The sequence below is a fragment of the Nerophis ophidion genome, linkage group LG24 (genome assembly GCF_033978795.1).
Source record: "Nerophis ophidion isolate RoL-2023_Sa linkage group LG24, RoL_Noph_v1.0, whole genome shotgun sequence".
Taxonomy (NCBI): Eukaryota; Metazoa; Chordata; class Actinopteri; order Syngnathiformes; family Syngnathidae; genus Nerophis; species Nerophis ophidion.
Genome location: NC_084634.1, coordinates 8716388 through 8742269, shown reverse-complemented (window position 1 = coordinate 8742269; position 25882 = coordinate 8716388). Strand labels below are relative to the sequence as shown.

The 25882-nt window shown below is 40.4% G+C and overlaps 1 protein-coding gene across 2 annotated transcripts in view; it reads right to left on the bottom strand.

Moving 5' to 3' along the window:
* LOC133541952 (transcription factor IIIB 90 kDa subunit-like) overlaps positions 1–25882 on the bottom strand; it is a 277169-nt gene that overhangs the window by 242994 nt on the left and 8293 nt on the right. For both annotated transcript variants that reach the window (XM_061885688.1, XM_061885689.1), the window contains exons 3-5: positions 20813–20893; positions 20507–20680; positions 20313–20344 (exon numbers count right to left, since the gene is read on the bottom strand). In XM_061885688.1, the coding sequence (XP_061741672.1) occupies positions 20313–20344; positions 20507–20680; positions 20813–20893 (287 nt within the window). The remainder of the gene's footprint in view (positions 1–20312; positions 20345–20506; positions 20681–20812; positions 20894–25882) is intronic.

The window sequence follows — 25882 nt, the reverse complement described above, 5'->3', positions numbered from 1 at the left end:
TCTTTTGACTTCCTTTGCCGCCAAACACAATGACGCGTGCACAGAAGGCCTCTGATCTCTGGCCGGGGGAGAGCTACGGGGGACGTGTTCCACCCCCTGCTCTTGGGGATTCAACAGGCGGTACAATCACGCTGCTATTCTGGGACGACCATTCCAGCTGGGAATTTAGATGCAAATGCAAGAATGTTGTTTGACGCAAAACATCTCCTTGTGCTCGATTTGGAGACGCTCCCGCTCAGATTCTACGTGCAGCAAAGTCCAGAAAAACACAAACACGACATTGGAAACACACAGCGGCGTTAAAACGGATTTACAAAACCCCGTTTCCATATGAGTTGGGAAATTGTGTTAGATGTAAATATAAACGGAATACAATGATTTGCAAATCATTTTCAACCCATATTCAGTTGAATATGCTACAAAGACAACATATTTAATGTTCAAACTCATAAACTTTATTTTTTTTTTGCAAACAATAATTAACAGAATTTCCTGGCTGTGTCACGCCAAATTTCTTCCCATTACAAAAACCTTTCCCCCCCATTTACTTCCAGGGTCATGATTAATACAGACGTTTTGTTAACGCTATATTATAAAAATATAAGATAGATAGATAGATAGTACTTTATTGATTCCTTCAGGAGAGTTCCTTCAGGAAAATTAAAATTCCAGCAGCAGTGTACAGAGTTGAGATCAATTTAAAGAAAAAAGTAAAAAGTAAATAATGGGGGTTTAAAAGGAAACAAAATAGAGAAATATTACAAAAAGAATAAAAACAATGGGAATAACAATATAACAGTAAAATAAGAATATAACAAGACAAAGTAGGCAGTAGTGACCATGTTATGAAAACGTATTGCACTGTTATTGTTTTGCATCCCCTGTCATCCTAATACCCCCCGTCCCCCGTCCCAGAGAGGAGTTGTACAGTCTAATGGCGTGTGGGACAGAGGAGTTTTTGAGTCTACCAGTCTATGAAAAAAATTAAAAAACAATTTACAATCACAAGCTACGGGATGACGCATTTACTTCCGGGGTCACGTTTCCTCTTATGTCATCCCATAGCTTGTGTTTGTAAATTGTTTTTTAAATTTTTTTGTAATATAGCGTTAACAAAACGTCTGTATTTTTATAATATAGCGTTAAAAAAACGTCTGTATTAATCATGATGGGGGGGGGGGGGGGGGGGGGGGGTTGTAGGGAGAAGAAATTTGGCGTGATAGCTGCAAAACGTGCCAAAGTAGTTGGGAAAGGGCATGTTCACCACTGTTACATCACCTTTTCTTTTAACAACACTCAAACGTTTGGGAACTGAGGAAACTAATTGTTGAAGCTTAGAAAGTGGAATTCTTTCCCATTCTTGTTTTATGTAGAGCTTTAGTCGTTCAAGTCAGTTAAAGCTAAAGTGCCAATAAAGTGCCAATGATTGTCACACACACACTAGGTGTGGTGAAATTTGTCCTCTGCATTTGACCCATTCCCTTGATCACCCGTGGGAAGTGAGGGGAGCAGTGGGGCAGCAGCGGTGCCCCGCCCGGGAATCATTTATGGTGATTTATGATTTAACCCCGAATTCCAACCCTTGATGATGAGTGCCAAGCAGGGAGGGAATGGGTCCCATTTTTTTATAGTCTTTGGTATGACTCACAACCTACCGATCTCAGGGCGAACACTCTAACCACTAGGCCACTGAGTAGGTCTGTCGTATTTTACGCTTCATAATGCGCCACACATTTTCGATGGGAGACAGGTCTGGACTGCATGCGGGCCAGGAAAGCACCTGCACTCTTTTTTTACGAAGCCACCTTGTTGTAACACGTGCTGAATGTGGCTTGGCATTGTCTTGCTGAAATAAGCAGGGGCGTCCATGAAAAAGACGGCGCTTAGAGGGTAGTATAGGTTGTTTCAAAACCTGTATGTACCTTTCAGCATTAATGGTGCCTTCACAGATGTGTAAGTTACCCATGCCTCGGGACCCAGGATGGACCGCTGGCCTGTGTATCGGTTGGGGACATCTCTACGCTGCTGATCCACCTCCGCTTGAGATGGTTTCCTGTGGACGGGACTGTTGCTGCGGTCTTGGATCCGCTTGAACTGAACTCTCGCGGCTGTGTTGGAGCCACTATGGATTGAACTTTCACAGTATCATGTTAGACCCGCTCGAAATCCATTGCTTTCGGTCCCCTAGAGGGAGGGGGTTGCCCACATCTGAGGTCCTCTCCAAGGTTTCTCATAGTCAGCATTGTCACTGGCGTCCCACTGGATGTGAATTCTCCCTGCCCACTGGGTGTGAGTTTTCCTTGCCCTTTTGTGGGTTCTTCCGAGGATGTTGTAGTCGTAATGATTTGTGCAGTCCTTTGAGACATTTGTGATTTGGGGCTATATAAATAAACATTGATTGATTGATTGATGCCTTGGGCACTAATCCACCCCCATACCATGACAGATGCTGGCTTTTGAACTTTGCTTCGATAACAGTCTGGATGGTTTGCTTCCCCTTTGGTCCGGATGACAAAATGTGGACTCGTCAGACCACTTTTCCACTTTACATCAGTCCATCTTAGATGATCTCGGCCCCAGAGAAGTCGGCGCCGTTTCTGGATGTTGTTGATAAATGGCTTTCGCTTTGCATGGTAGAGCTTTAACTTGCACTTAGAGATGTAGCGACGAACTGTATTTAGTGACAGTGGTTTTCTGAAGTGTTCCTGAGCCCATGTGGTGATATCCTTTAGAGATTGATGTCAGTTTTTGATACAGTGCTGTCTGAGGGATCGAAGGTCACGGTCATTCAATGTTGGTTTCCGGCCATGCCGCTTACGTGGTGTGATTTCTCCAGATTCTCTGAACCTTTTGATGATATTATGGAGCGTAGATGTTGAAATCCCTAAATGTCTTGCAATTGCACTTTGAGAAACGTTGTTCTTAAACTGTTTGACTATTTGCTCACGCAGTTGTGGACAAAGGGGTGTACCTCGCCCCATCCTTTCTTGTGAAAGACATAGCATTTTTTTGGAAGCTGTTTTTATACCCAATCATGGCACCCACCTGTTCCCAATTAGCCTGCACACCTGTGGGATGTTCCAAATAAGTGTTTGATGAGCATTCCTCAACTTTATCAGTATTTATTGCCACCTTTCCCAACTTCTTTGTCACGTGTTGCTGGCATCAAATTCTAAAGTTTATGATTATTTGCAAAAAAAAGAAAAAAATGTTTATCTATTTGAACATCAAATATGTCGTCTTTGTAGCATATTCAACTGAATATGGGTTGAAAATGATTTGCAAATCATTGTATTCCGTTTATATTTACCGTATTTTTCGGACTATACTCGGCAGCGACTTATGTGTGAAATTATTAAGACCTTACAGTGAAATATCAAATAATATAATACAATTTCCCAACTCATATGGAAACAGGCTTTGTAAAAAGACCAACACAAAGCGGCACACACAAAATGATACATTAATTCCAGATGAACTGAAAACCGGTACTCGGTCCCCCGATTCAATCTTTGAGGAACCGACTTTCACTGCAGTTTCAGCTGGAAGTGGTCTTGGGTTTGTTTCTGTCAGATTTTGCCAAAGATTCTCTATGGGATTTAGATCTGGACTTTGACTGGCTCATCTTAACACAGTGACATGCTTTGATTTCGTGGATTTATGTTAAGGCGCCAACCGTTTCGATCAATCAAAGTTTTTATACATAGGCCTTCATCACAGGTGCCTGGAAAGGCTGCACAGACCACAATGACGTCACTGGTCTGGGACCACATCAGAGCAAGGAAAAAGTCCTGGTTTCAAGTGGTTTTGTAGGATTTTGGTTCTGGGGCATTTGGACGTTGCTGCGCAGTAGTGCTAAACTGACTCTCGCCAGATCCTTGTAGTCTGCTGAGCTCCACATAAGGATCTGGGAGTTCTCAATAGGAGATGTATTTCAGAAGGTGGGGCCTTGTAAAAAAAAAATATTATTAATTGTATGTGATTGGATAAAGATATGCATCTGGTGATAGGTTGGTTGGCAACACTAAATGGTCCCTACTGTGTGAATGTTATGTAATGGATTTTTAAATGTTTCTATGAACGATAAAACACTGAATATTGACAGAACATGAACGCCACACCCCCTTTCGATCGACATATTTTACCATCAAGTGAAACACAACAAAAATGCAACAAACAGTGAAATATGGACGCGAGGGGGACCAGATAAACCCACCTACAATCTGATATTTGATGAATTTCCCCTAGGGATCAATAAAGTACTTTCTATTCTATTTTATTCTATGTATCACTAAGCTTTAGAACTTAGTTGTGAAAATCTCTTTCCGTGTCTACTGAAACGCTTCCCGGCCACACTGCTTAGTGCCCTCGTCTGAGCTGCTGTGACGTAGATGACCTTAGTAACTAAATAGATGACCATAGTACTCCCGTCCAAAGGCAAAACCCAGTAACTCAATTCTAGTCCAAACTGAGCTGATAATAATTTTGGAGTTCCTAGGTGACATGCTTTACATTAGTGTATGCGATATTGTCATTTGTTCCGTAAGTAAGCTGTTACGCGCAACTACCACATAACCGCGTAGATACAACAGAAAAACCTAGTATCTCAAGGGACCAATCGGAGCTTCTTTGTCAGTCGCCTTATTGTCTTTAATGAGACATTTGCACGAATGGGGGCCGACGGTCAACCTGATTATGTGATATCATGGCACGAGGGGGATATTTGGAAGATTGGCCCAGGACGTTGCAAGCACCTTCATTAAATGTATTGTTCTTGATTCTTCCCCTTGCATACTCTTTTGGGCGGATAACTGTGGAGGTCAAAATTAAAACTGGACCCAATGTGCAAACGCGGAATGGGGCCCACCCGAGATTGTGATAAAATATCTGGAGAAAGGGCACACGTTCATGAGAGCGGATTCAATCCATGGCTCAATCGGCAAGAAAATGAAAGCTCAAGAAAACATCTATACGTTTGATGACTTTGTAAATCTTTGTAAGACCGCATCAAGAGAGACTGGTTTTCCTTTGTTTTCTCAAAAACAGCGATAAGTGAGTTACTAGGTTTTGCCTTTGGACGGGAGAGTAACTAATTAGATGACCATAGTACCTAGTATATGATGCAGATTCCAAGCATTGAAAGACTTAGTATAGTTGAAGACTTACGGTCATTAGAAAACATGAGTACACATCCTAATGGTAGCTACACCTTACATCTTAAACATCTCAAATAATTATTTGGGAATATCCGGCGAGCCAGATTGAAAAACTCAACGGGCCGCATGTCTAACTAACTTGCTCAGGTCTGGTTTAAAAGGTGTTTAGCTTAAATGCTGCATTATAAACTGTACTACAACAGGGTCAGTATTCATCTATTACTTTAGCAAATGGTCCTGAGCAATGTTAAATGTACGACCATTTGTATTTTGAACGTCTGGTACGGTAATTTGCCAGTAGTGTAGCTTTGATTGATTGATTGATTGATACTTTTATTAGTAGATTGCACAGTACAGTACATATTACGTACAATTGACCACTAAATGGTAACACCCCAATAAGTTTTTCAACTTGTTTAAGTCGGGGTCCACGTTAATCAATTCATGGTACAAATATATACTATCAACATAATACTGTCATCACACAAGTTAATCATCATAGTATGTACATTGAATTATTGACATTATTTACAATCCGGGGGGTGGGTGGGGAGCTTTGGTTGATATCAGTACTTCAGTCATCAACAATTGCATCAACAGAGAAATGTGGACATTGAAACAGTGTAGGTCTTATTTAGTAGGATATGTACAGCCAGCAGAGAACATAGTGAGTTCACATAGCATAAGAACAAGTATATACATTAGAAGTACCTTTAAGTTGTTTATAATCCGGGGAGATGGGATGTGAATGGAGGAGGGTATTAGTAAAGTGTGGAAGTTGCCTGGAGGTGTTGTTTTAGAGCGGTTTTGAAGGAATATAGAGATGCACTTACTTTTATACCTGTTGGGAGTGCATTCCACATTGATGTGGCATAGAAAGAGAATGAGTTAAGACCTTTGTTAGATCGAAATCTGGGTTTAACGTGGTTTGTGGAGCTCCCCCTGGTGTTGTGGTTATGGCGGTCATTTACGTTAAGGAAGTAATTTGACATGTACTTCGGTATCAAGGAGGTGTAGCGGATTTTATAGACTAGGCTCAGTGCAAGTTGTTTTACTCTGTCCTCCAGCCTGAGCCAGCCCACTTTGGAGAAGTGGGTTGGATTGAGGTGTGATCTGGGGTGGAGGTCTAAAAGTAACCCGATTAGCTTATTCTGGGATGTTTGGAGTCTAGATTTGAGGGTTTTGGAGGTGCTGGGGTACCAGGAGGTGCAAGCGTAATCGAAGAAGGGTTGAATGAGAGTTCCCGCTAGAATCCTCAAGGTGCTTTTGTTGACCAGAGAGGAGATTCTGTAGAGGAATCTCGTTCTTTCGTTGACCTTTTTGATCACCTTGGTTGCCATTTTATCACAGGAAAGATTAGCCTCTAGAATGGAACCTAGGTAGGTGATCTCATCCTTCCTGGTGATAACAATGTCACCCACTTAAATGTCATACACTTTGTGTATTATTCTCACTCTTGATCAAGGGTATACAAACTATGGCTGGCGGGCATGTTCAGTTTAACCCGAGAGTCGCCACAAGTTATATAAGGGTGCCTCTTATTTTATTTGAAATATCCGACAGCCTAATTGCTGCAGGTCTGCCACCATCATGTGGACAACGTCACTAATTAAGGTTAATGACCATGAATTGGGCTTTAAAATGCACACAGAACAGCATTTTCCATAAATGACCCAATCCAAACAACCTTTCTCACTCATGGCCAGAGGTGGGTAGTAACGCGCTACATTTACTCCGTTACATCTACTTGAGTAATTTTTGGGATAAATTGTACTTCTAAGAGTAGTTTTTATGCAACATACTTTTACTTTTACTTGAGTATATTTATAGAGAAGAAACGCTACTTTTACTCCGCTCCATTTATCTACAATTAGCTCGCTACTCGCTACTTTTTTTTTTTTTTATCGATCTGTTAATGCACGCTTTGTTTGTTTTGATTTGGTCAGACACACATTCTAAGTAGAATCTACGCATGCCTGTGTTTCACCAATCAAATGCAGTCACTGGTGACGTTGGACCAATCAAACAAAACCAGGCGGTCACGTGACCTTCACACGTCGAATCCGACCTAAAAAGGTTGAAAAACTTATTGGGGTGTTACCATTTAGTGGTCAATTGTACGGAATATGTACTGTACTGTGCAATCTACTAATAAAAGTTTCAATCAATCAATCAAAAGTGTAAAAGAAAAAAGACACTTTTTACTTCAACCGTACTTCCCGTCAAAAGCCTAAAGACTGATCGCACAGTTCCTGTCTTCACAATAAAAGTGCCACTCCATCGCGCCAACAAAATAAGAGTCTCCGAAAGCCAGAGCATACAAGCTAGATAACTACGGAGTTTGCCGCCGATGTATTTATTGTAAAGTGTATAAAAACGAATATGGAAGATGCCAAAAACCAACGACATTCATGTGGTATTAGACAGAAAAGAGGAACTTTTTTTCTCCTCCATTTGAAAATGTGGACATTATCAGCACTACTGATTCCAGTCAATGCAAGTCATCAGAATCAGGTAATACACCAACTTATATTCTTGTCTTCATGAAAGATAGGAATCTATATGTTAAACATGCATGTATATTCATTAAAACACCTTTAACATGTCAACAAAAACGGCAAAATAAATAACAATAAATTATATACTTATACATATATATATATATATATATATATATATATATATATATATATATGAGGTAGATCACCTCGACTTGGTCATTTATTAAGTAATTGATTAAAGTTGAAAAACGTATTGGGGTGTTACCATTTAGTGGTCAATTGTATAGAATATGTACTGAACTGTGCAATCTACTAATACAAGTTTCAATCAATCAATCGATGAATGCCTACTGAGCCTATGGCGCTGTTGAGTTATTGTGGCTCAATGTGCCTTAAATTTGTTTATTTTCATGATTTATTATTTAATATATATTTTTGTTTTAGTTGCTTAAGAGATATTCCTGGCTATGAATTTGCTCATTGCTATTTTTATGTTTTTGTGCATTATTTGTTGCCGTAGTAATTAAACAAACAGGTTACTCATCAGTTACTCAGTACTTGAGTAGTTTTTTCACAACATACTTTTTACTTTTACTCAAGTAAATATTTGGGTGACTACTCCCTACTTTTACTTGAGTAATAAATCTCTAAAGTAACAGTCCTCTTACTTGAGTACAATTTCTGGCTACTCTACCCACCTCTGGTCGTGGCGCAAATAAACTTCGAGAAAAAGTCAACACAAATGGTCACATACATAAACCTGCTCACTGAACTTTGTGTGTATTATAAAATATGTCCAAGCCCAATACATAATTCAAAATGACACCCATTTAAATCCCCTGCAATGTACGATGGGAAAAATGCAAAACACTCTCTCCACACTTAGCCATTTTTTTCCGCAGTTAAGCTGCTTGATATTTCTGATTGATTACAAAACTTTTAAGAGGTTGTCACGGAAGTAAACAACGTAAAAGTCAAACATTCACACACCCTTAATGTACAATTTTATAATATATATGTATACACAAACATATAAATATGTAACAACATATGTATAGCGGGCACCAGGTAGCCTGTAAGGACCAGATGAGTCGCCCGCTGGCCTGTTCTAAAAATAGCTCAAATAACAGCACTTACCAGTGAGCTGCCTCTATTTTTTAAATTGTATTTATTTATTCGCAAGGTGGTCTCGCTTTGCTCGACATTTTTAATTCTAAGACACAAAACTCAAATAGAATTTGAAAATTCAAGAAAATATTTTAAAGATTTGGTCTTCACTTGTTTAAATGAATTCATTTTTTTTTTTTACTTTGCTTCTTATAACTTTCGGAAAGACATTTTTAGAGAAAAAATACAACCTTAAAAAGGATTTTTAAACAAATATACCTTTTTACCTTTTAAATTCCTTCCTCTTCTTTCCTGACAATTTAAATCAGTTTTTTTTTTTATTGTAAAAAAATAATAAATACATTTTAAATTAATTCTTCATTTTAGCTTCTGTTTTTTTCGATGAAGAATATTTGTGAAATATTTCTTCAAACTTATTATGATTAAAATTTAAAAAAAATTATTCTGGCAACTGTAGAAAATCTGTAGAATCAAATTTAAATCTTATTGCAAAGTCTTTTGAATTTCTTTTAAAATTTTTGTTCTGGAAAATCTAGAAGAAATAATGATATGTCTTTGTTAGAAATATAGCTTGGTCCAATTTGTTATATATTCTAACAAAGTGCAGATTGGATTTTAACTTATTCAAAACATGTCATCAAAATTCTAAAATTAATCTTAATCAGGAAAAATTACTAATTATGTTCCATAAATTCTTTTTTAAATTTTTTCAGAAAGATTCGAGTTAGCTAGTTTTTCCCTTCATTTTTTTGGGGTTGAATTTTGAATTTTAAAGAGTCGAAATTGAAGATATACTATGTTTCAAAATTTGATTTTCATTTTTTTCCTGTTTTCTCCCTTTTTAAACCGTTCAATTAAGTGTTTTTTTCATCATTTATTCTCTACAAAAAACCTTCCGTAAAAGGAAAAAAAATGTACGACAGAATGACAGACAGAAATACCCCTTTTTTTTATATATATCAATTTATTTGTTAAAGGTAAATTTCCGGCAATTTAAGTGTGTATCAAACTGGTAGCCCTTGGCATTAATCAGTACCCAAGAAGTAGCTCTTGGTTTCAAAAAGGTTTGTGACCCCTGGTATAGGTTATATATTTTTAAATATTTATTAGCCCAATGTCAAAAAGTTTAGACACCCGTGCTCCAGACTTTTCTTAATCTATTTGCTAGGGCTGGGCGATATGGCTTTTTATTAATATCTCAATATTTTTGGGCCATGTCACGATATTTTTCCTTAGCCTTGAATGAACACTTTATGCACATAATCACAGCAGTATGATGATTCTATGTATCTAAATTAAAACATTCTTGTTCATACTGCATTAATATATGCTCCTTTTAAACTTTCATGCAGGAAGGGAAATAACAACTAAGTCAATTTAGCAAAACTGTATTTATTCAGGGAACTCTCCTGAAGGAATCCAGTACTATCTATTAAAAAGTGGCACAAACATTAATGTAATTTCAAAACAGAAAGTGCAAGATTGCCAGAGACATTTTAAAACAAGCTATTAGTGCACTTTTGTGCATGATGTCACTAAGATGACATATCAAAACAACACTAAATTAAAGTGCAATTTTTGTACAGAACGCCGCTACAATAGTTTGAAACAAATAAAGTGCACTTTTGTGCATGATGTCACACAAGATATTTCATCAACTGTCAAATAAAAATGAGCTGCATAATAGGAAATCAAATAGTGTATGTCCTTCGCTATGTGGTAGGTTCCTGTGGACGTTATCTTCTTCTGTTCTTGACTATTTTTTTCATATGGTGTTGATGTGGAAATGGTTGCTTGGGCATTTTGTGGGTGTGGCACTGAACGGAGATGTTGATATGCGGAGTTTCAAGCACTCTTTATTCTGTAGCGGCTGACTTTTCAACTTATGCCAAAAATTAGCAATGGTGCTACTTTTGGCTTTTGCCACATACTTGTTCGACATCTTGCCACTTGAAGCCAAACTACCGCCAGACGATGGACTCTGTGCTGGTTTTCTTGGGAATTAATTCTTACTTCACTTGTTACTAGGGGTGTAACGGTACACAGAAATTTCGGTTCGGTACGTACCTCGGTTCAGAGGTCACGGTTCGGTTAATTTTCGGTACAAATATACATTTTTGGGTTATTTATTTTAAAAATTTGCAAAATCTCCCACTAAAAATATTTTTCTTAGTGGAATATTTGATGTGAAGTAATGGGGATCTTGGATAGGTCAATAATTCATAATAACATTGATTTTGATTCAATATTATGTTTTGAGCAATGACAGTTTGAAAGAAAAATAACAGCTTTGTTTTATTGGTCAACATTGCAACTTTTTCTAAATTACATTTAGCCTTTTTATTTCACTTTTGTTTATGTTTTTGTTTATTTTAAATAGTATTTTTAGAATATGCCGTGGGCCTTGAAAACATTGGCTGTGGGCCGCAAATGGCCTCTGGGGCACACTTTTGACACCCCCGCTATCAACATCATCAGCCGTTGTCAGTCCACTGCTGGACGAAAGCCTCAGCATGTTTCTGCCATTTGGCGTACTTTTCATGCTGGTTATTAGCCTACACCTTCCACGCTGGCTTGGTGCGGGCTGGAAGGGGTATTTTATATCAGAGATCCTTCTCCTAGACTAATTGCCTTACTGGGCTGTTGAACTTAGTCTGTCCTTTGTTGTCCGCGCCCCATTTACCTAGGGACCCGCTCAGCTTTATGGCGTGGACTGCTCGCCAGTCACAAGAGAAGGTGCAAACAGTTCTTTGTGTGCATTTTATAGACGTTAGTTGGGACTCACTAACCCCACACACAACCTCCCATCTCATGCCTGGATGTAATTTAACGTCATACCCAGGACCCCTGGTATAGATAATAAAAAATAAAATCTGATAAATCAATGGATAAAAAGCAGAGCCTGGCGACACATGCGCGTTTATCATTACTCTCTCGCTTTCGGCCCCGTCCTCACGTATGTTGCTGCTGCGCGAACAATTTTTTGTTTTGTTTTGAACCCCTTCTTAACCCTGAACGTACATTGAAAATACACGCAACCCTAACTTACAATGCCGGACGTTTGAGGCATTTAAGAAACTCCACCCGGACAGCCCTGCAAAAGAGGACATATCCGGTGAAAAGAGGAGGCTATCGTAGCCCGGTCGCTGCTAACATGCCGTATTTTTTTTTTGATTGATTGAAACTTTTATTAGTAGATTGCGCAGTACAGTACATATTCCGTACAATTGACCACTAAATGGTAACACCCGAATAAGTTTTTCAATTTGTTTGAGTCGGGGTCCACGTAAATCAATTCATGGTGCCTCGCACAACATGCAGTGCGCTACTTAATATATCCGTGTGGAACTCGTTCGGTACACCTCCGAACCGAACCAAAACCCCCATATCTAAACGGTTCAATATAAATACACGTACCGTTACACCCCTACTTGTTACCAGATTCGCACCTTCTTTCTCTCGTATTAGCATTCCGCTAGCTTCACAGCTAATGTTACCCATGCCCCTACCTCTCTGCTGCGCGAGGGCGTGCGACGTTACACACGTGACAGTATGTGACGTTTGTAAGAAGGTGTGCTTGTTTTATCTCTGTGAGGAGACAAGAAAGAGGGGGAAGAGCCTGTAGTGTAATGCCCGCAGCTAAAAGTAACTGCCTGAGGACGTATACTCGAATATCACGATATCGTCATTTTCTATATTGTACAGAGACAAACCCGTGACACAGAGTATATTCGATATGTCGCCCCGTCCTACATATAATCACACTGAAAACTTAAAACATCATTTCCATCCAAATGTTTTTCTCTCGTAAGCACTAAACAAAACGTGAGCAAGCGATTAGGTTCTATCTTAGAACATTTTTGTTTTTTCTGCCTTAAAGGGGAACATTATCACCAAACCTATGTAAGCGTCAATATATACCTTGAGGTTGCAGAAAAAAGACCATGTATTTTTTTAACCGATTTCCGAACTCTAAATGGGTGAATTTTGGCGAATTAAACGCCTTTCTGTTTATCGGTCTTGTAGCAATGACGTCAGAACGTGACGTCACCGAGGTAATACACCCGCCATTTTCATTTCCACATTACAAACACCGGGTCTCAGTTCTGTTATTTTCCGTTTTTTCGACTATTTTTTGGAACCGTGGAAACATCATGCCTCGTCGGTGTGTTCTTGGAGGGTGTAACAACACTAACAGGGAGGGATTCAAGTTGCACCACTGGCAAGAAATCTGCCGCCAGACCTCCATTGAGTGTCTGCACATTTTACCGGCGATGCTAAGACAGACATGGCACAGAGATGTATGGATAACCTGCAGATGCATTTGCAACGATTAAGTCAACAAAATCACAAAGGTGAGTTTTGTTGATGTTGTTGACTTATGTGCTTATCAGACATATTTGGTCGCAGCATGACTGCCAGCTAATCAATGCTAACATGCTATGCTAATCGATGCTAACATGCTATTTACGCTAGCTGTATGTACATTTGAAACTAGATACCCACATTTAATGCGAAACAAATACTTACCAATCGACGGATTTAAGTTGATCCAGTGTCACCAGATGCGAAAGTCCTGATCGTTTGGTCCGCACATTTTACCGGCGATGCTATTAAGGCAGCAATGCTATGGGCCACTTCATTAGGTACACCAATGCTATGGCCGAATAGCTTCAATAGCTATTCGCTCAATAGCTTCAGTTTCTTCTTCAATTTCGTTTTCGCTATCTGCCTCCATACTCCAACCATCTGTTTCAATACATGGGTAATCTGTTGAATCGCTTAAGCCGCTGAAATCCGAGTCTGAATCCGAGTTAATGTCGCTATATTTTGCTGTGGTAACCGCCATGTTGTTTGTATAGGCAGCACTGTATGACGTCACAGGGAAATGGAAAGTCGCATCGCAAATAGCGAAAATTAATAACTTTAAAGCTTTTTTTAGGGATATTCCGGCAGGTGTAAAATTTTGAAAAAAACTTTGAAAAATAAAACAAGCCACTGGGAACTGATTTTTATTGTTTTTAACCCTTTTGAAATTGTGATAATGTTCCCCTTTAAGCTTGAGTTTGCGAGTCAACGTGTCGAATCCAAAAACCACCGGCCTCCTTGCACACTTAAGAAAACATCAGTGATGACACAACAGTCCATCAAGAAGGTTTTGACGTCTTAGTCACAGAAGAGTAAGCTATGGAACATATTCCACTGCCTTCATGTCATCATGTGCGACTGATTGATCCGTCACATACGCAGACCGTGTTTAAACTCCCAGCAGTTGGTCGTATAAAAATACACGCACACCCCCGACCAGCTGTGCCTCCTCCCTCCCTTGATCAGCATGTGCTTCTAAACTTACACACACATGACTCGGCCTTAGTCACAACAAGAATCCAGACCAAAAAGAAGTACTTTATGTCAACGGTGTCCAAACATTCTCCAACAAAGGTTGCATACTCCACGTTAATCATTTTTACCAGCACAAAATGAAACACAATAATAGACAGGCGCGCCTAAGAATTCATTAAAAATAAGGTAGAGGTTTTAATTAACAAGTATATTTATAATGTATGGCTACTGTAACATTACACACAGTTTGAACAGTAACACTGTGTTTACAAAATAGGAAAATAAAACACTGTGCTTTAAATGATTCTTTCACGCACCACTAGATGGAGCCTGCGGACCACATTGTATAAATTGGGTGTGTCCCCATCCAATATCAGCAAAAAAACACGTATCGGATGATATCGGCTTGCATTTAAAATCTCTCATATGAACGCCGATACAGGCAGTGATGCAGCGTGTTTACTTGTGTAAAGTTGGACAGCCAGTTAACTTTTAAATGTCCTCCATAAGCACACGTTTGGTCTTTTCTTGTATTTTAGTGAAGTCATTGACTCGAAATAAACATGCTGGGCTATACTGTAGGCTACTCGGAGCTAGCAGCTACACAAGCGCTTAGCACAAAGGATAGACACAAAGTGCATACGGAAAGTATTCACAGCACTTCACTTTAGCCACCAGGCCAATGCCATCAATACGTTGAAGCATGGTGGTGGCAGCATCATGCTCTGGGGATGCTTTTCAGCAAAAGGGAGACTAGTCAGGATTAGGGTTGAAATCTGCGTTCAAAACACTCCGGCTTATTAGTGATTCCTAGAGCCCAAAAAAAGTCTGCGGGCTATAGAGCGTTTTCCGTTCGGGCTCCAGTACTCTGGAATGCCCTCCCGGTAACAGTTCGAGATGCTACCTCAGTAGAAGCATTTAAGTCTCACCTTAAAACTCATCTGTATACTCTAGCCTTTAAATAGACCTCCTTTTTAGACCAGTTGATCTGCCGCTTCTTTCCTTTCTCCTATGTCCCCCCCTCCCTTGTGGAGGGGGTCCGGTCCGATGACCATGGATGAAGTACTGGCTGTCCAGAGTCGAGACCCAGGATGGACCGCTCGTCGGGACCCAGGATGGACCGCTCGCCTGTATCGGTTGGGGACATCTCTACGCTGCTGATCCGCTTGAGATTGTTTCCTGTGGACGGGACTCTCGCTGCTGTCTTGGATCCGCTTGAACTGAACTCTCGCGGCTGTGTTGGAGCCACTATGGATTGAACTTTCACAGTATCATGTTAGACCCGCTCGACATCCATTGCTTTCGGTCCCCTAGAGGGGGGTGGGTGGGGTTGCCCACATCTGAGGTGTCCGGTGGGTGGGGTTGCCCACATCTGAGGTGTCCCACTGGATGTGAATTCTCCCTGCCCACTGGGTGTGAGTTTTCCTTGCCCTTTTGTGGGTTCTTCCGAGGATGTTGTAGTCGTAATGATTTGTGCAGTCCTTTGAGACATTTGTGATTTGGGGCTATATAAATAAACATTGATTGATTGATTGATTGATTGATTGATTGATTGATTGATTGATTGATGTTGGAAAACCGGTTCTCTTGATTGTTCGATAAGAAAAGAAACAATTCCTAAGGAATAGGAAACGGCTATCTGCAATTATTGCCAGACTTGGCTTTCCTGTAAGGCAGACCTGGGCAATTATTTTGACTCGGGGGCCAAATTTAGAGAAAAAATATGTGTCTGGGGGCCGATATATCAGATTTTTAGGATCACTAATACGAAACCTCACAATAATGTCTGATTGAATGCTAAAAACGTTATGACAGACCGCCTTAAAAAACATAAGGAATCATTTATTTTTCTAGAAAGGATAAAACACTGAATATTGACAACACACGGAAGTCACACCCTTCGATCGACATATTTTACAATGAAGTGAAACGCAACAAAAATGCAACAAATAGTGAAACATGAGCGCAAAGGGTACAAAATAAACCCACCTAAAATCTGATACAGCTGATGTTTGGTGAATTTCCCCCAGGGATCAATGAAGTACTTTCTATTGTATTATAATCTATTGAATATATCACTAAGCTTTAGAACTTTGTCGTGAAAATCTCCTTCTGCGTCTGTGGAAACGCTTTCGCTCACCCCGCTTGGTGCCTCCTCTGAGCTGCTGTGACGTAGGTGACCATAGCAACTAATTAGATGACCATAGTAACTAATTAGATGACCATAGCAACTAATTAGATGACCATAGCAACTAATTTAAAGCTTTTAAATAGAATCCCTTTTTAGACCAGTTGATCTGCCGTTTCTTTTCTTTTTCTTCTATGTCCCACTCTCCCTTGTGGAGGGGGTCCGGTCCGTTCCGGTGGCCATGTACTGCTTGCCTGTGTATCGGCTGGGGACATCTCTGCGCTGCTGATCCGCCTCCGCTTGGGATGGTTTCCTGCTGGCTCCGCTGTGAACGGGACTCTCGCTGCTGTGTTGGATCCGCTTTGGACTGGACTCTCGCGACTGTGTTGGATCCATTGTGGATTGAACTTTCACAGTATCATGTTAGACCCGCTCGACATCCATTGCTTTCCTCCTCTCCAAGGTTCTCATAGTCATCATTGTCACCGACGTCCCACTGGGTCATTATTGTCACCGATGTCCTACTGGGTGTGAGTTTTCCTTGCCCTTATGTGGGCCTACCGAGGATGTCGTGGTGGTTTGTGCAGCCCTTTGAGACACTAGTGATTTAGGGCTATATAAGTAAACATTGATTGATTGATTGATAATTAGATGACCATAGTAACTAATTAGATTACCATAGTAGCTAGTATATCATCCATAAGCGCAAATTCCAAGCATTGAAGAGTTTCGCTCATTAGAAAACATGAGTGCACATCATAATGGCAGCGACACTTTCCATCTTAAAGATCTAAAAAAAGGATTTGGGAATGTCCGTTGGAACGGATTGAAAAGCTCAACGGGCCGCAAGCTCAGGTCTGCTGTAAGTGGAGCAGTACAACAAACATGTCGAAACATGTTCAGGCCGTACATAACCTGAAGGTTCTCCAACATGTCGTGTCTTTGACACGTGGAGAAGCAGCGACAGAGATGATGACTCACGCCCCTCTTCCTCTGCTTCAACCTGCAGTCCCAGTGATAGTGCCGGTGAGTAACTAACGTTAACTGCTGCCGGTTCATTTCCATATCTGCACACTTGTAGTCTTTAGGCCAAAATAATGTTACCTCTTATGTCAACCAGGACTGCAGTAACGTTAGCATAGTCAGTGGCTAACGGTAACATTAACGTGAGTCTTTATGTATGTGTCTGATAACGTCAACGGTAATTTGTAGCCTACACCACTCCAGAGTCTGCAGGTCTGTCTAATAAACTAGTGCTTGCAAGACGGGAATTAAGATCATGTTAACGTTATCCGATTTCAGATGATGACAGCCAGAGTGACCAGGGCAGCGTTTGCTCTTGTAGCACAGAGCGTTAACCCGTTTACCACGGCGAGGTATGACGCAGAGCGCAGCAAGATGAATGAGGAGGAGAGTAACAACATTACTCGCAAGCTAACGAGAATGATGGTGAAACACAGACGAATACAAGTAGGTGAACAATTGTATTTTGCTGACGTGTAATGGTGCAAAAAGTAAACAACACCATTATTCTGAGATGTGTTTCAAATGTGAAGTGCTGTACAATACAAATGAATGCAGGACTTTCCCTGCATGTATTTTTCTTAGGTGGCACACTTAAAGCGGCACTAACTGTCAATATTTATTTATTTTATTTTTGGGGGCGGGGGGTAACAACAGTTTATCTATTTATTATACTTATTTATTATACTATTTATTATATATATATTATTTGTTCATTAAAAGTAACTTAGACACCGGGTGTCACTATGTAAAGCGCTTTGAGTCACTTGAGAAAAGCGCTATATAAATATAATTCACTTCACTTCACATACATATAAATATTATATTTATTCATTAACATTTATTTATTTTATGTATTAAATAAAAGTAGGCTTTTGTTAAACCAAGTATTTAGTTTTTTTTCCATATGCAACAACCTATCTGGATTCGACAAGAGAATCGATAAGAGGATTCGATAATGGCATAGAAAACGATAATTTCTTAACAAACATCATACCGAGTCAGGATAGAGGGAAAGATGAATGCGGCCATGTACAGAGACATCCGGGGTGAAAACAAACACTTCTCATTGAGAGGCGCTGCAAGGAGGAATGGGCCAAACTGCCCAAAGATAGGTGAGCCAAGCACGTTGCAACATATTCAAAAAGACTGGAGGCTGGAATTGCTGCCAAAGGTGCATCAACAAAAGTATTGAGCAGAGGCTATGAATACTTATGTAAATGTGATTTTGTTCTGTAATAAATTTGCATAAATCTAAAAATAACCTTTTCACATTGCCAGTATAGGGTATTTTGTGTAGAATTTGGAGGACAAAAAATAATGTATTGCATTTTGAAAATAAGGCTGTAACATAACAACATGGCGGTATGGCGTAGTGCATGGGTGTCAAACTCTGGCCCGCCGTTTAATTTCATTTGGCCCTTGAGGCAATATCAAATTAACATTAGAGCTGGCCTGCCGGTAACACCACATTTACTGCTAATACTCAGACCTGCCAAACCCTCACGATTTTCCCGGTAGACTCCCGAAGTTTAGTGCCCTTCCTGAAAATCTCCCTGGGCAACCATTCTCCCGATTTCCACCCGGACAAGAATATTGGGAGCGTGCCTTAAAGGCACTGCCTTTAGCGTCCTCTACAACATGTCGTCACGTCTTCTTTTCCTCCATATAAACAGCGTGTTGGTCAAGTCACATAATATATGCGGCTTTCACACACACAAATGCGAATGCCACGCATACTTGGTCAACAGGCATACAGGTCACACTGAGGGTGGCCATATAAACAACTTTAACATTGTTACAAATATGCGCCACACTGTGAACCCACACCAAACAAGAATGACAAAACACACTTCAGGAGAACAACCGCACCGTAACACAACAGAACAAATACCCAGAACCCCTTGCAGCACTAACTCTTCCAGAACGCTACAATATACACCCCCGCTACCACCAAACCCTGCCCACCTCATTTTTATTTTATTTTCAAATTTATTAGCTTCTGGAAAAAGTTAATGTTGATATTTACCTCAGAAGGCTGCAAATAGAAAAGAGGCATTTATTTTTTTAATTACATTTTATTTAATATACCACTGATGTTTTTTCGTTTGTTTTTTGAAAGTTGATTTTGCACTATTACGTTATATAAGCTCTGCCTGTTCCATGGGAGGAAGCCGGAGTCCCCGCAGGGAACCCACGCAGTCACGGGGAGAACATGCAAACTCCACACAGAAAGATCCGAGCCCGGGATTGAACCTAAGATTGCTCAGGACCTTCGTATTGTGAGGCAGATGCACTAACCCCTGGACCACCGTGCTGCCCTATATAAGCCTTGCTTGTTCAATATTCATTGCAAAACTTGTTTGGGTCCCTATTAAAAGGTTAATTTGTTCAACCTTGGCCCGCAGCTTTGTTCAGTTTTAAATTTTGACCACTCTGTATTTGAGTTTGACACCCCTGGCGTAGTGGGTAGAGCGGCCGTGCCAGAAATCTGAGGGGTTGCAGGTTCGCTCCCCGCCTCTTGACATCCAACTCGCTGCCGTTGTGTCCTTGGGCAGGACACTTCACCACTGCCTCCGGTACCGCTCACACTGGTGAATGAATGATAGGTGATTGTCGGAGGGGCCGTAGGCGCAAACTGGCAGCCTCGCTTCTGTCAGTCTACCCCGGGGCAGCTGTGGCTACAAATGTAGCTTACCACCACCAGGTGTGAATGAAGGATGGGTTCCCGCTTCTCTGTGAGCGCTTTAAATATTTAATAATAGAAAAGCGTGATATAAAATCTAATCCATTATTGATATTATTACTACTGTTGAAGCACTGTAAATACTTTCTGTAAAGGATGTTTGATATCTCAGCAAATCTAAGAGGAAATCCTGGAGTCAATGACATGCTAAGAGTCCATAAGGTAGCTGAGTGCATCAACAGCACACTCAAGTGGACAAAAACATGAACTACAACTTAAAAGCCAGACCCATCAAAACATTTCTGTCCAAAGACCATATTTCAAATGACAAATGGAGACAATCTTACCTGCAGGATGTCACTGAGGTCCAAAAGCATGTCTGATGAAGGCCGGTTAAGTCCAATCGCACAAAAGGAACCCAGGGGGAATGTTCATCACTTCAGAACAACAGGATGTGACGACTCAAGAAAAAGACAGCCGGTCATCAGCCGAGTGATGAGGCGCACATGATGACCGACAGCCGTGACGGCGAGAAGGATACGCGGCGTTCCCTCGGTGCGGCACACCAGGTAGATGCAGGCGGCGATGACGTGCGCCGACTTGCGTCCGCACGTCAGGTGCTTGGCAAGCGCCATCTTGTAGAAGTTGAAGGCGGTGTCTAGACAGTGGCGGCTGAGCTGCAGCTGGTGGCCCAGCGTGGTGATGTGCTGCTTGGCTGCAGACACACACATTCGGAAAACATAAACAAACATCCATGTTAAAGAACGTGTAGAAACACGCCAACATTTGTGTTAAACCGTGTGTATTTGTTAGCCTCAACATATGTCGCCCCCTGCTGGCCACTGACCTTTCTGCAGAGTCTGAGCGCGTGACTCCTTGCCCACACTGCCCAGGTGACCATCCCCAAAAGATGGCAGCTTGGGTCCACCTAAACGCAGAACACAATGTATAAGAAGACACAACAGCGCCCCCTAACAGGTAACATGTGAACGGCAACACACAGAGAAGAGGTGGGGGTCAAAAAAGGGGAATATTATCACAATTTCAGAGGGGTTAAAACCAATATAAATCAGTTCCCAGTGGCTTATTTAATTTTTTAAAGTTTTTTACCCATCCCGGAATATCCCTAAAAAAAGCTTTAAAGTGTCTGATTTTCGCTATCTGTGAAGCCATCGTCCATTTTCCTGTGACGTCATCCAGTGATGCAAATACGGATAGCACAGCAAGACATAGCGACATTAGCTCGGATTTCAGCGGCTTAAGCGATTCAACAGATTACGCATGTATTGAAACGGATGGTTGGAGTATAGAGGCAGATAGCGAAAACGAAATTGAAGAAGAAACTGAAGCTATTGAGCGAATAGCTATTGACGCTATTCGGCCATGTTTGCCTCAGCATCGCCGGTACAACGTGCAGACCAACGATCGGAAGTTTCGCATCTTGTGACACTGGATCGACTTAAATCCGCCGATTGGTAAATGTTTGTTTGGCATTAAATCTGGGTGGAGGGAAACCCTGGATGAAAATATAGTTTCAAATGGTCACTGGTTCAAATCCCACCTAGAACCAACCTCGTCACGTCCGTTGTGTCCTGAGCAAGACACTTCACCCTTGCTCCTGATGGGTGCTGGTTGGCGCCTTGCATGGCAGCTCCCTCCATCAGTGTGTGAATGTGTGTATGAATGGGTAAATGTGGAAGTAGTGTCAAAGCGCTTTGAGTACCTTGAAGGTAGAAAAGCGCTATACAAGTACAACCCATTTAAATGTACATGCAGCTAGCCTAAATAGCATGTTAGCATCGATTAGCTGGCAGTCATGCTGCGACCAAATATGTCTGATTAGCACATAAGTCAACAACATCAACAAAACTCACCTTTGTGATTTAGTTGACTTTATCGTTGGAAATGCATCTGCAGGTTATCCATACATCTCTGTGCCATGTCTGCCTTAGCATCGCCGGTAAAATATGCAGACACTCCGGCACATTCAATGGGGGTCTGGCGGCAGATTTCTTTGACTTTATCGTTGGAAATGCATCTGCTTTGAGTGTCGCAGGATTTCCACACAATCTTGCCATCTCTGTAGTAGCATAGCTCTCGTCGGTAAAGTGTGCGGAACAAACGACTGACTATTTCGTCGGCTTTCCCCAAACCCTCGTATTTTGAACAAATTTCGTCCAATTTCTTGCCACTTTGGCATCTTCGGGCCGGGGGTGCAACTTGAATCCCTCCCTGTTAGTGTTGTTACACCCTCCGACAACACACGGACGAGGCATGATGTCTCCAAAGTTCCAGAAAATAGTCGAAAAAACGGAAAATAACAGAGCTGAGACGCGGTGTTTGTAATGTGTTTGAGAAAATGGCGGCTTTATTTCCTAGGTGACGTCACCTTCTGACGTCATCGCTCAGAGAGCGATAAATAGAAAGGCGTTTAATTCGCCAAAATTCACCCATTAAGAGTTCGGAAATCGGTTAAAAAAATATATGGTCTTTTTTCTGCAACATCAAGGTATATATTGATGCTTACATAGGTCTGGTGATAATGTTCCCCTTTAAGTTTAGAGGCAATGATTGACAAGCGACAAATAAATGATAAATGGGTTGTACTTGTATAGCGCTTTTCTACCTTCAAGGTACTCAAAGCGCTTTGACACTACTTCCACATTTACCCATTCACACACACATTCACACACTGATGGAGGGAGCTGCCATGCAAGGCGCCAAGGAGGAGCCATCAGGAGCAAGGGTGAAGTGTCTTGCTCAGGACACAACGGACGTGACGAGGTTGGTACTAGGTGGGATTTGAACCAGGGACACTCGGGTTGCGCACGGCCACTCTTCCATCGCGCCACGCCGTCCCTAAATAAAAGCTTGATTACTTGAAGTAATAAAATTTGCTGTTCAAATGGCGGGTTTTTTTGAGTTTGAGAGGATGGCTGCCAATAATCACGTTATTAAATATTCAAACACAATGTTACTGTTCAAATGGTGTGTAATGTTACAGTGGCGAAAAATATGACATATACTGTACTTCTTAACTAAAACCTCTTCCTTGTTTTTTATTGAACATTCATGCCTACTGCGCTACTGAATTGAAACGTTGGTCATCAATATGGTACTTAAAGAGCCAAGAGTTTTCTGAGGCGAGTTTGAGTACACCATGAATTGATTTACAAGTTGAAAAACTTATTCGGGTGTTACCCTTTAGTGGTCAATTGTATGGAATATGTACTGTACTGTGCAATCTACTAATAAAAGTTTCAATCAATCAATCAGACGTCTCAAACTTTTGCAGCCCATACATATTTTGTGGCCCTCTACTTAAAGTAGCAGTGTATTGGAAAAACAAGTCACCTCTACTTTTAACCTATTATCATATATATATATAAACATTTGATTTATGACACCTAAATACTTACAAATTTAAAAATAAATAGATATGATCAAAATAGTGTCATTTTCACAGAGATTCCTGAGCCATTTTGAGAGATAATGAGGAAGCCAGTCACATGATCCGATTTTATTTATTTATTTATTTATTTTTTCCCCTTGGCCTCAGTCTGCACCCCCATTCCAGGGCCTAGGCTAAGACCGATTTTTAAATTTTATTTTAATCTTCTATTCCCCCCCACCCCCCTTGTTTACCTGTATGTCATCTTTTTTGTAAGGGGCGCTGGAAGCCGGCAGACCCGTCAGCGATCCTGTTCTGTCTCCCTGTAATGTTTGTCTGATCTTGAATGGGATTGTGCTGAAAATTGTAATTTTCCTGAAGGAACTCTCCTGACGGAATAAATAAAGTACTATCTATCTATCTATCTATCTAACCCTGGATCCCTTCCCCATCAACAACAGTGCTAATTAAGCAGACTTTAGATCTAAAGTTCTGGATGAAAGCACATTGTTCAAACATTCATTCTGAAGCTCGGCCTCACCCAGACTATAGCTGGGCGAGAATACGTTTTCATATACCACATTTTTCTTGAGTATAAGTCGCTCCGGAGTATAAGTCGCACTTGCCAAAAATGCATAATAAAGAAGGAAAAAAATATATATAAGTCGCACTGGAGTATAAGTCGCATTTTTGGGGGAAATTTATTTGGTAAAACCCAACACCAAGATAATACATTTGAAAGGCAATTTAAAGTAAATAAAGAATAGTGAACAACGGGCATAAATAACCAACGGAGAAGGTGCCATGAATTGATTAACGTGGACCCCGACTTAAACAAGTTGAAAAACTTATTCGGGTGTTACCATTTAGTGGTCAATTGTACGGAATATGTACTTTACTGTGCAATCTACTAATAAAAGTATCAATCAATCAATCAATCAATCAATCAATCAATCAATGCCTGGTATGTTAACCTAACATATTATGGTAAGAGTCCTTCAAATAACTATAACATATAGAACATGCTATACGTTTACCAAACAATCTCTCACTCCTAATTGTTAAATCCCATGAAATCTTATACGTCTAGTCTCTTAAGTGAATAAGCTAAATATTATTATTTGATATTTAACGGTAATGTGTAAACCATTTCACACATAAGTCGCTCCTGAGTATAAGTCGCACCCTCGGCCAAACTATGAAAAAAACTGCGACTTATAGTCCGAAAAATACGCTAATGATTTATTGGACTATTGTCAGAATTTTGTTTTAATTTTATAAGACAAAATTAGGTAATTTTACAACAGTAAAGTCAAATATTCTGTGAAAAAAAAGTATTTAAAAAAAAAAAGTACTGGTAATATTTTGAGGAAAAAAGTTCAACTGTGACAAGAAAGTAAATATGCCAATTAACAGGATTAAAGTCAAATATATTGTAAAAAGTGCTTTTGTTGTTTTTTTTTGTAGGAAAAACACATTGTGATAGAAGTTATTTTACAAGAACTGTGTAGAAATATTTTTAGAAATTATTTTAAGAAAAAAGTTTGGATTTTTTTAAAAGAAAAACGTATGCCATATTACATAAACAAAGTCAAATTTTTATATTGTTAAGTATTTTTTTGTTTTGTTTTTTAGAAAAATAAAGTTGCAACATTGCGGGAAAACTTTTTTGTCCAATATTTTTTGGGAATATATACATGTAGGAGAAACTGATATCCAAATTAGCCCTGAATGAATCACAATTAAAATATTGGTGGTTGACGAGCCTTTTGTGTGTTTGTGGGTTGCTATAGCTTCAAAGCCATTGAGAATGCAGCTGTCCGTGGTTTATTACTTTATTTATTATTATTATTATTTTAAGAGATGTCCGATAATATCGGGCTGCCAATATTATCAGCCGATAAATGCCTTAAAATGTAATATCGGAAATTGTCGGAATCGGTTTCAAAAAGTAAAATGTATGACTTTTTAAAACGCCACTGTGTACACGGACGTATGGGAGAAGTACAGAGCGCCAATAAACCTAAAAGGCACTGCTTTTGCGTGCCGGCCTAATCACATAATATCTACGGCTTTTCACACACACAAGTGAATGCAAGGCATACTTGATCAACAGCCATACAGGTCACACTGAGGGTGGCCGTATAAACAACTTTAACACTGTTAAAAATATGCGCCACACTGTGAACCCACACCAAACAAGAATGACGAACACATTTCTGGAGAACATCCGCACCGTAACACAACAGAACAAATACCCAGAACCCCTTGCAGCACTAAGTCTTCTTGGACGCTACAATATACACCCCCCGCTACCCCTTACCAAATTAACCCCTCCCCCCAAATTCCAAGCTGCTGTTTTGAGGCAGGCTTCACGGTGGGAGAGGGATTAGTGCATCTGCCTCACGATACGAAGGTCCTGAGCAGTCTTGGGTTCAATCCCAGGCTCGGGATCTTTCTGTATGGAGTTTGCATGTTCTCCCCGTGACTGCGTGGGTTCCCTGCGGGGAACTCCGGCTTCCTCCC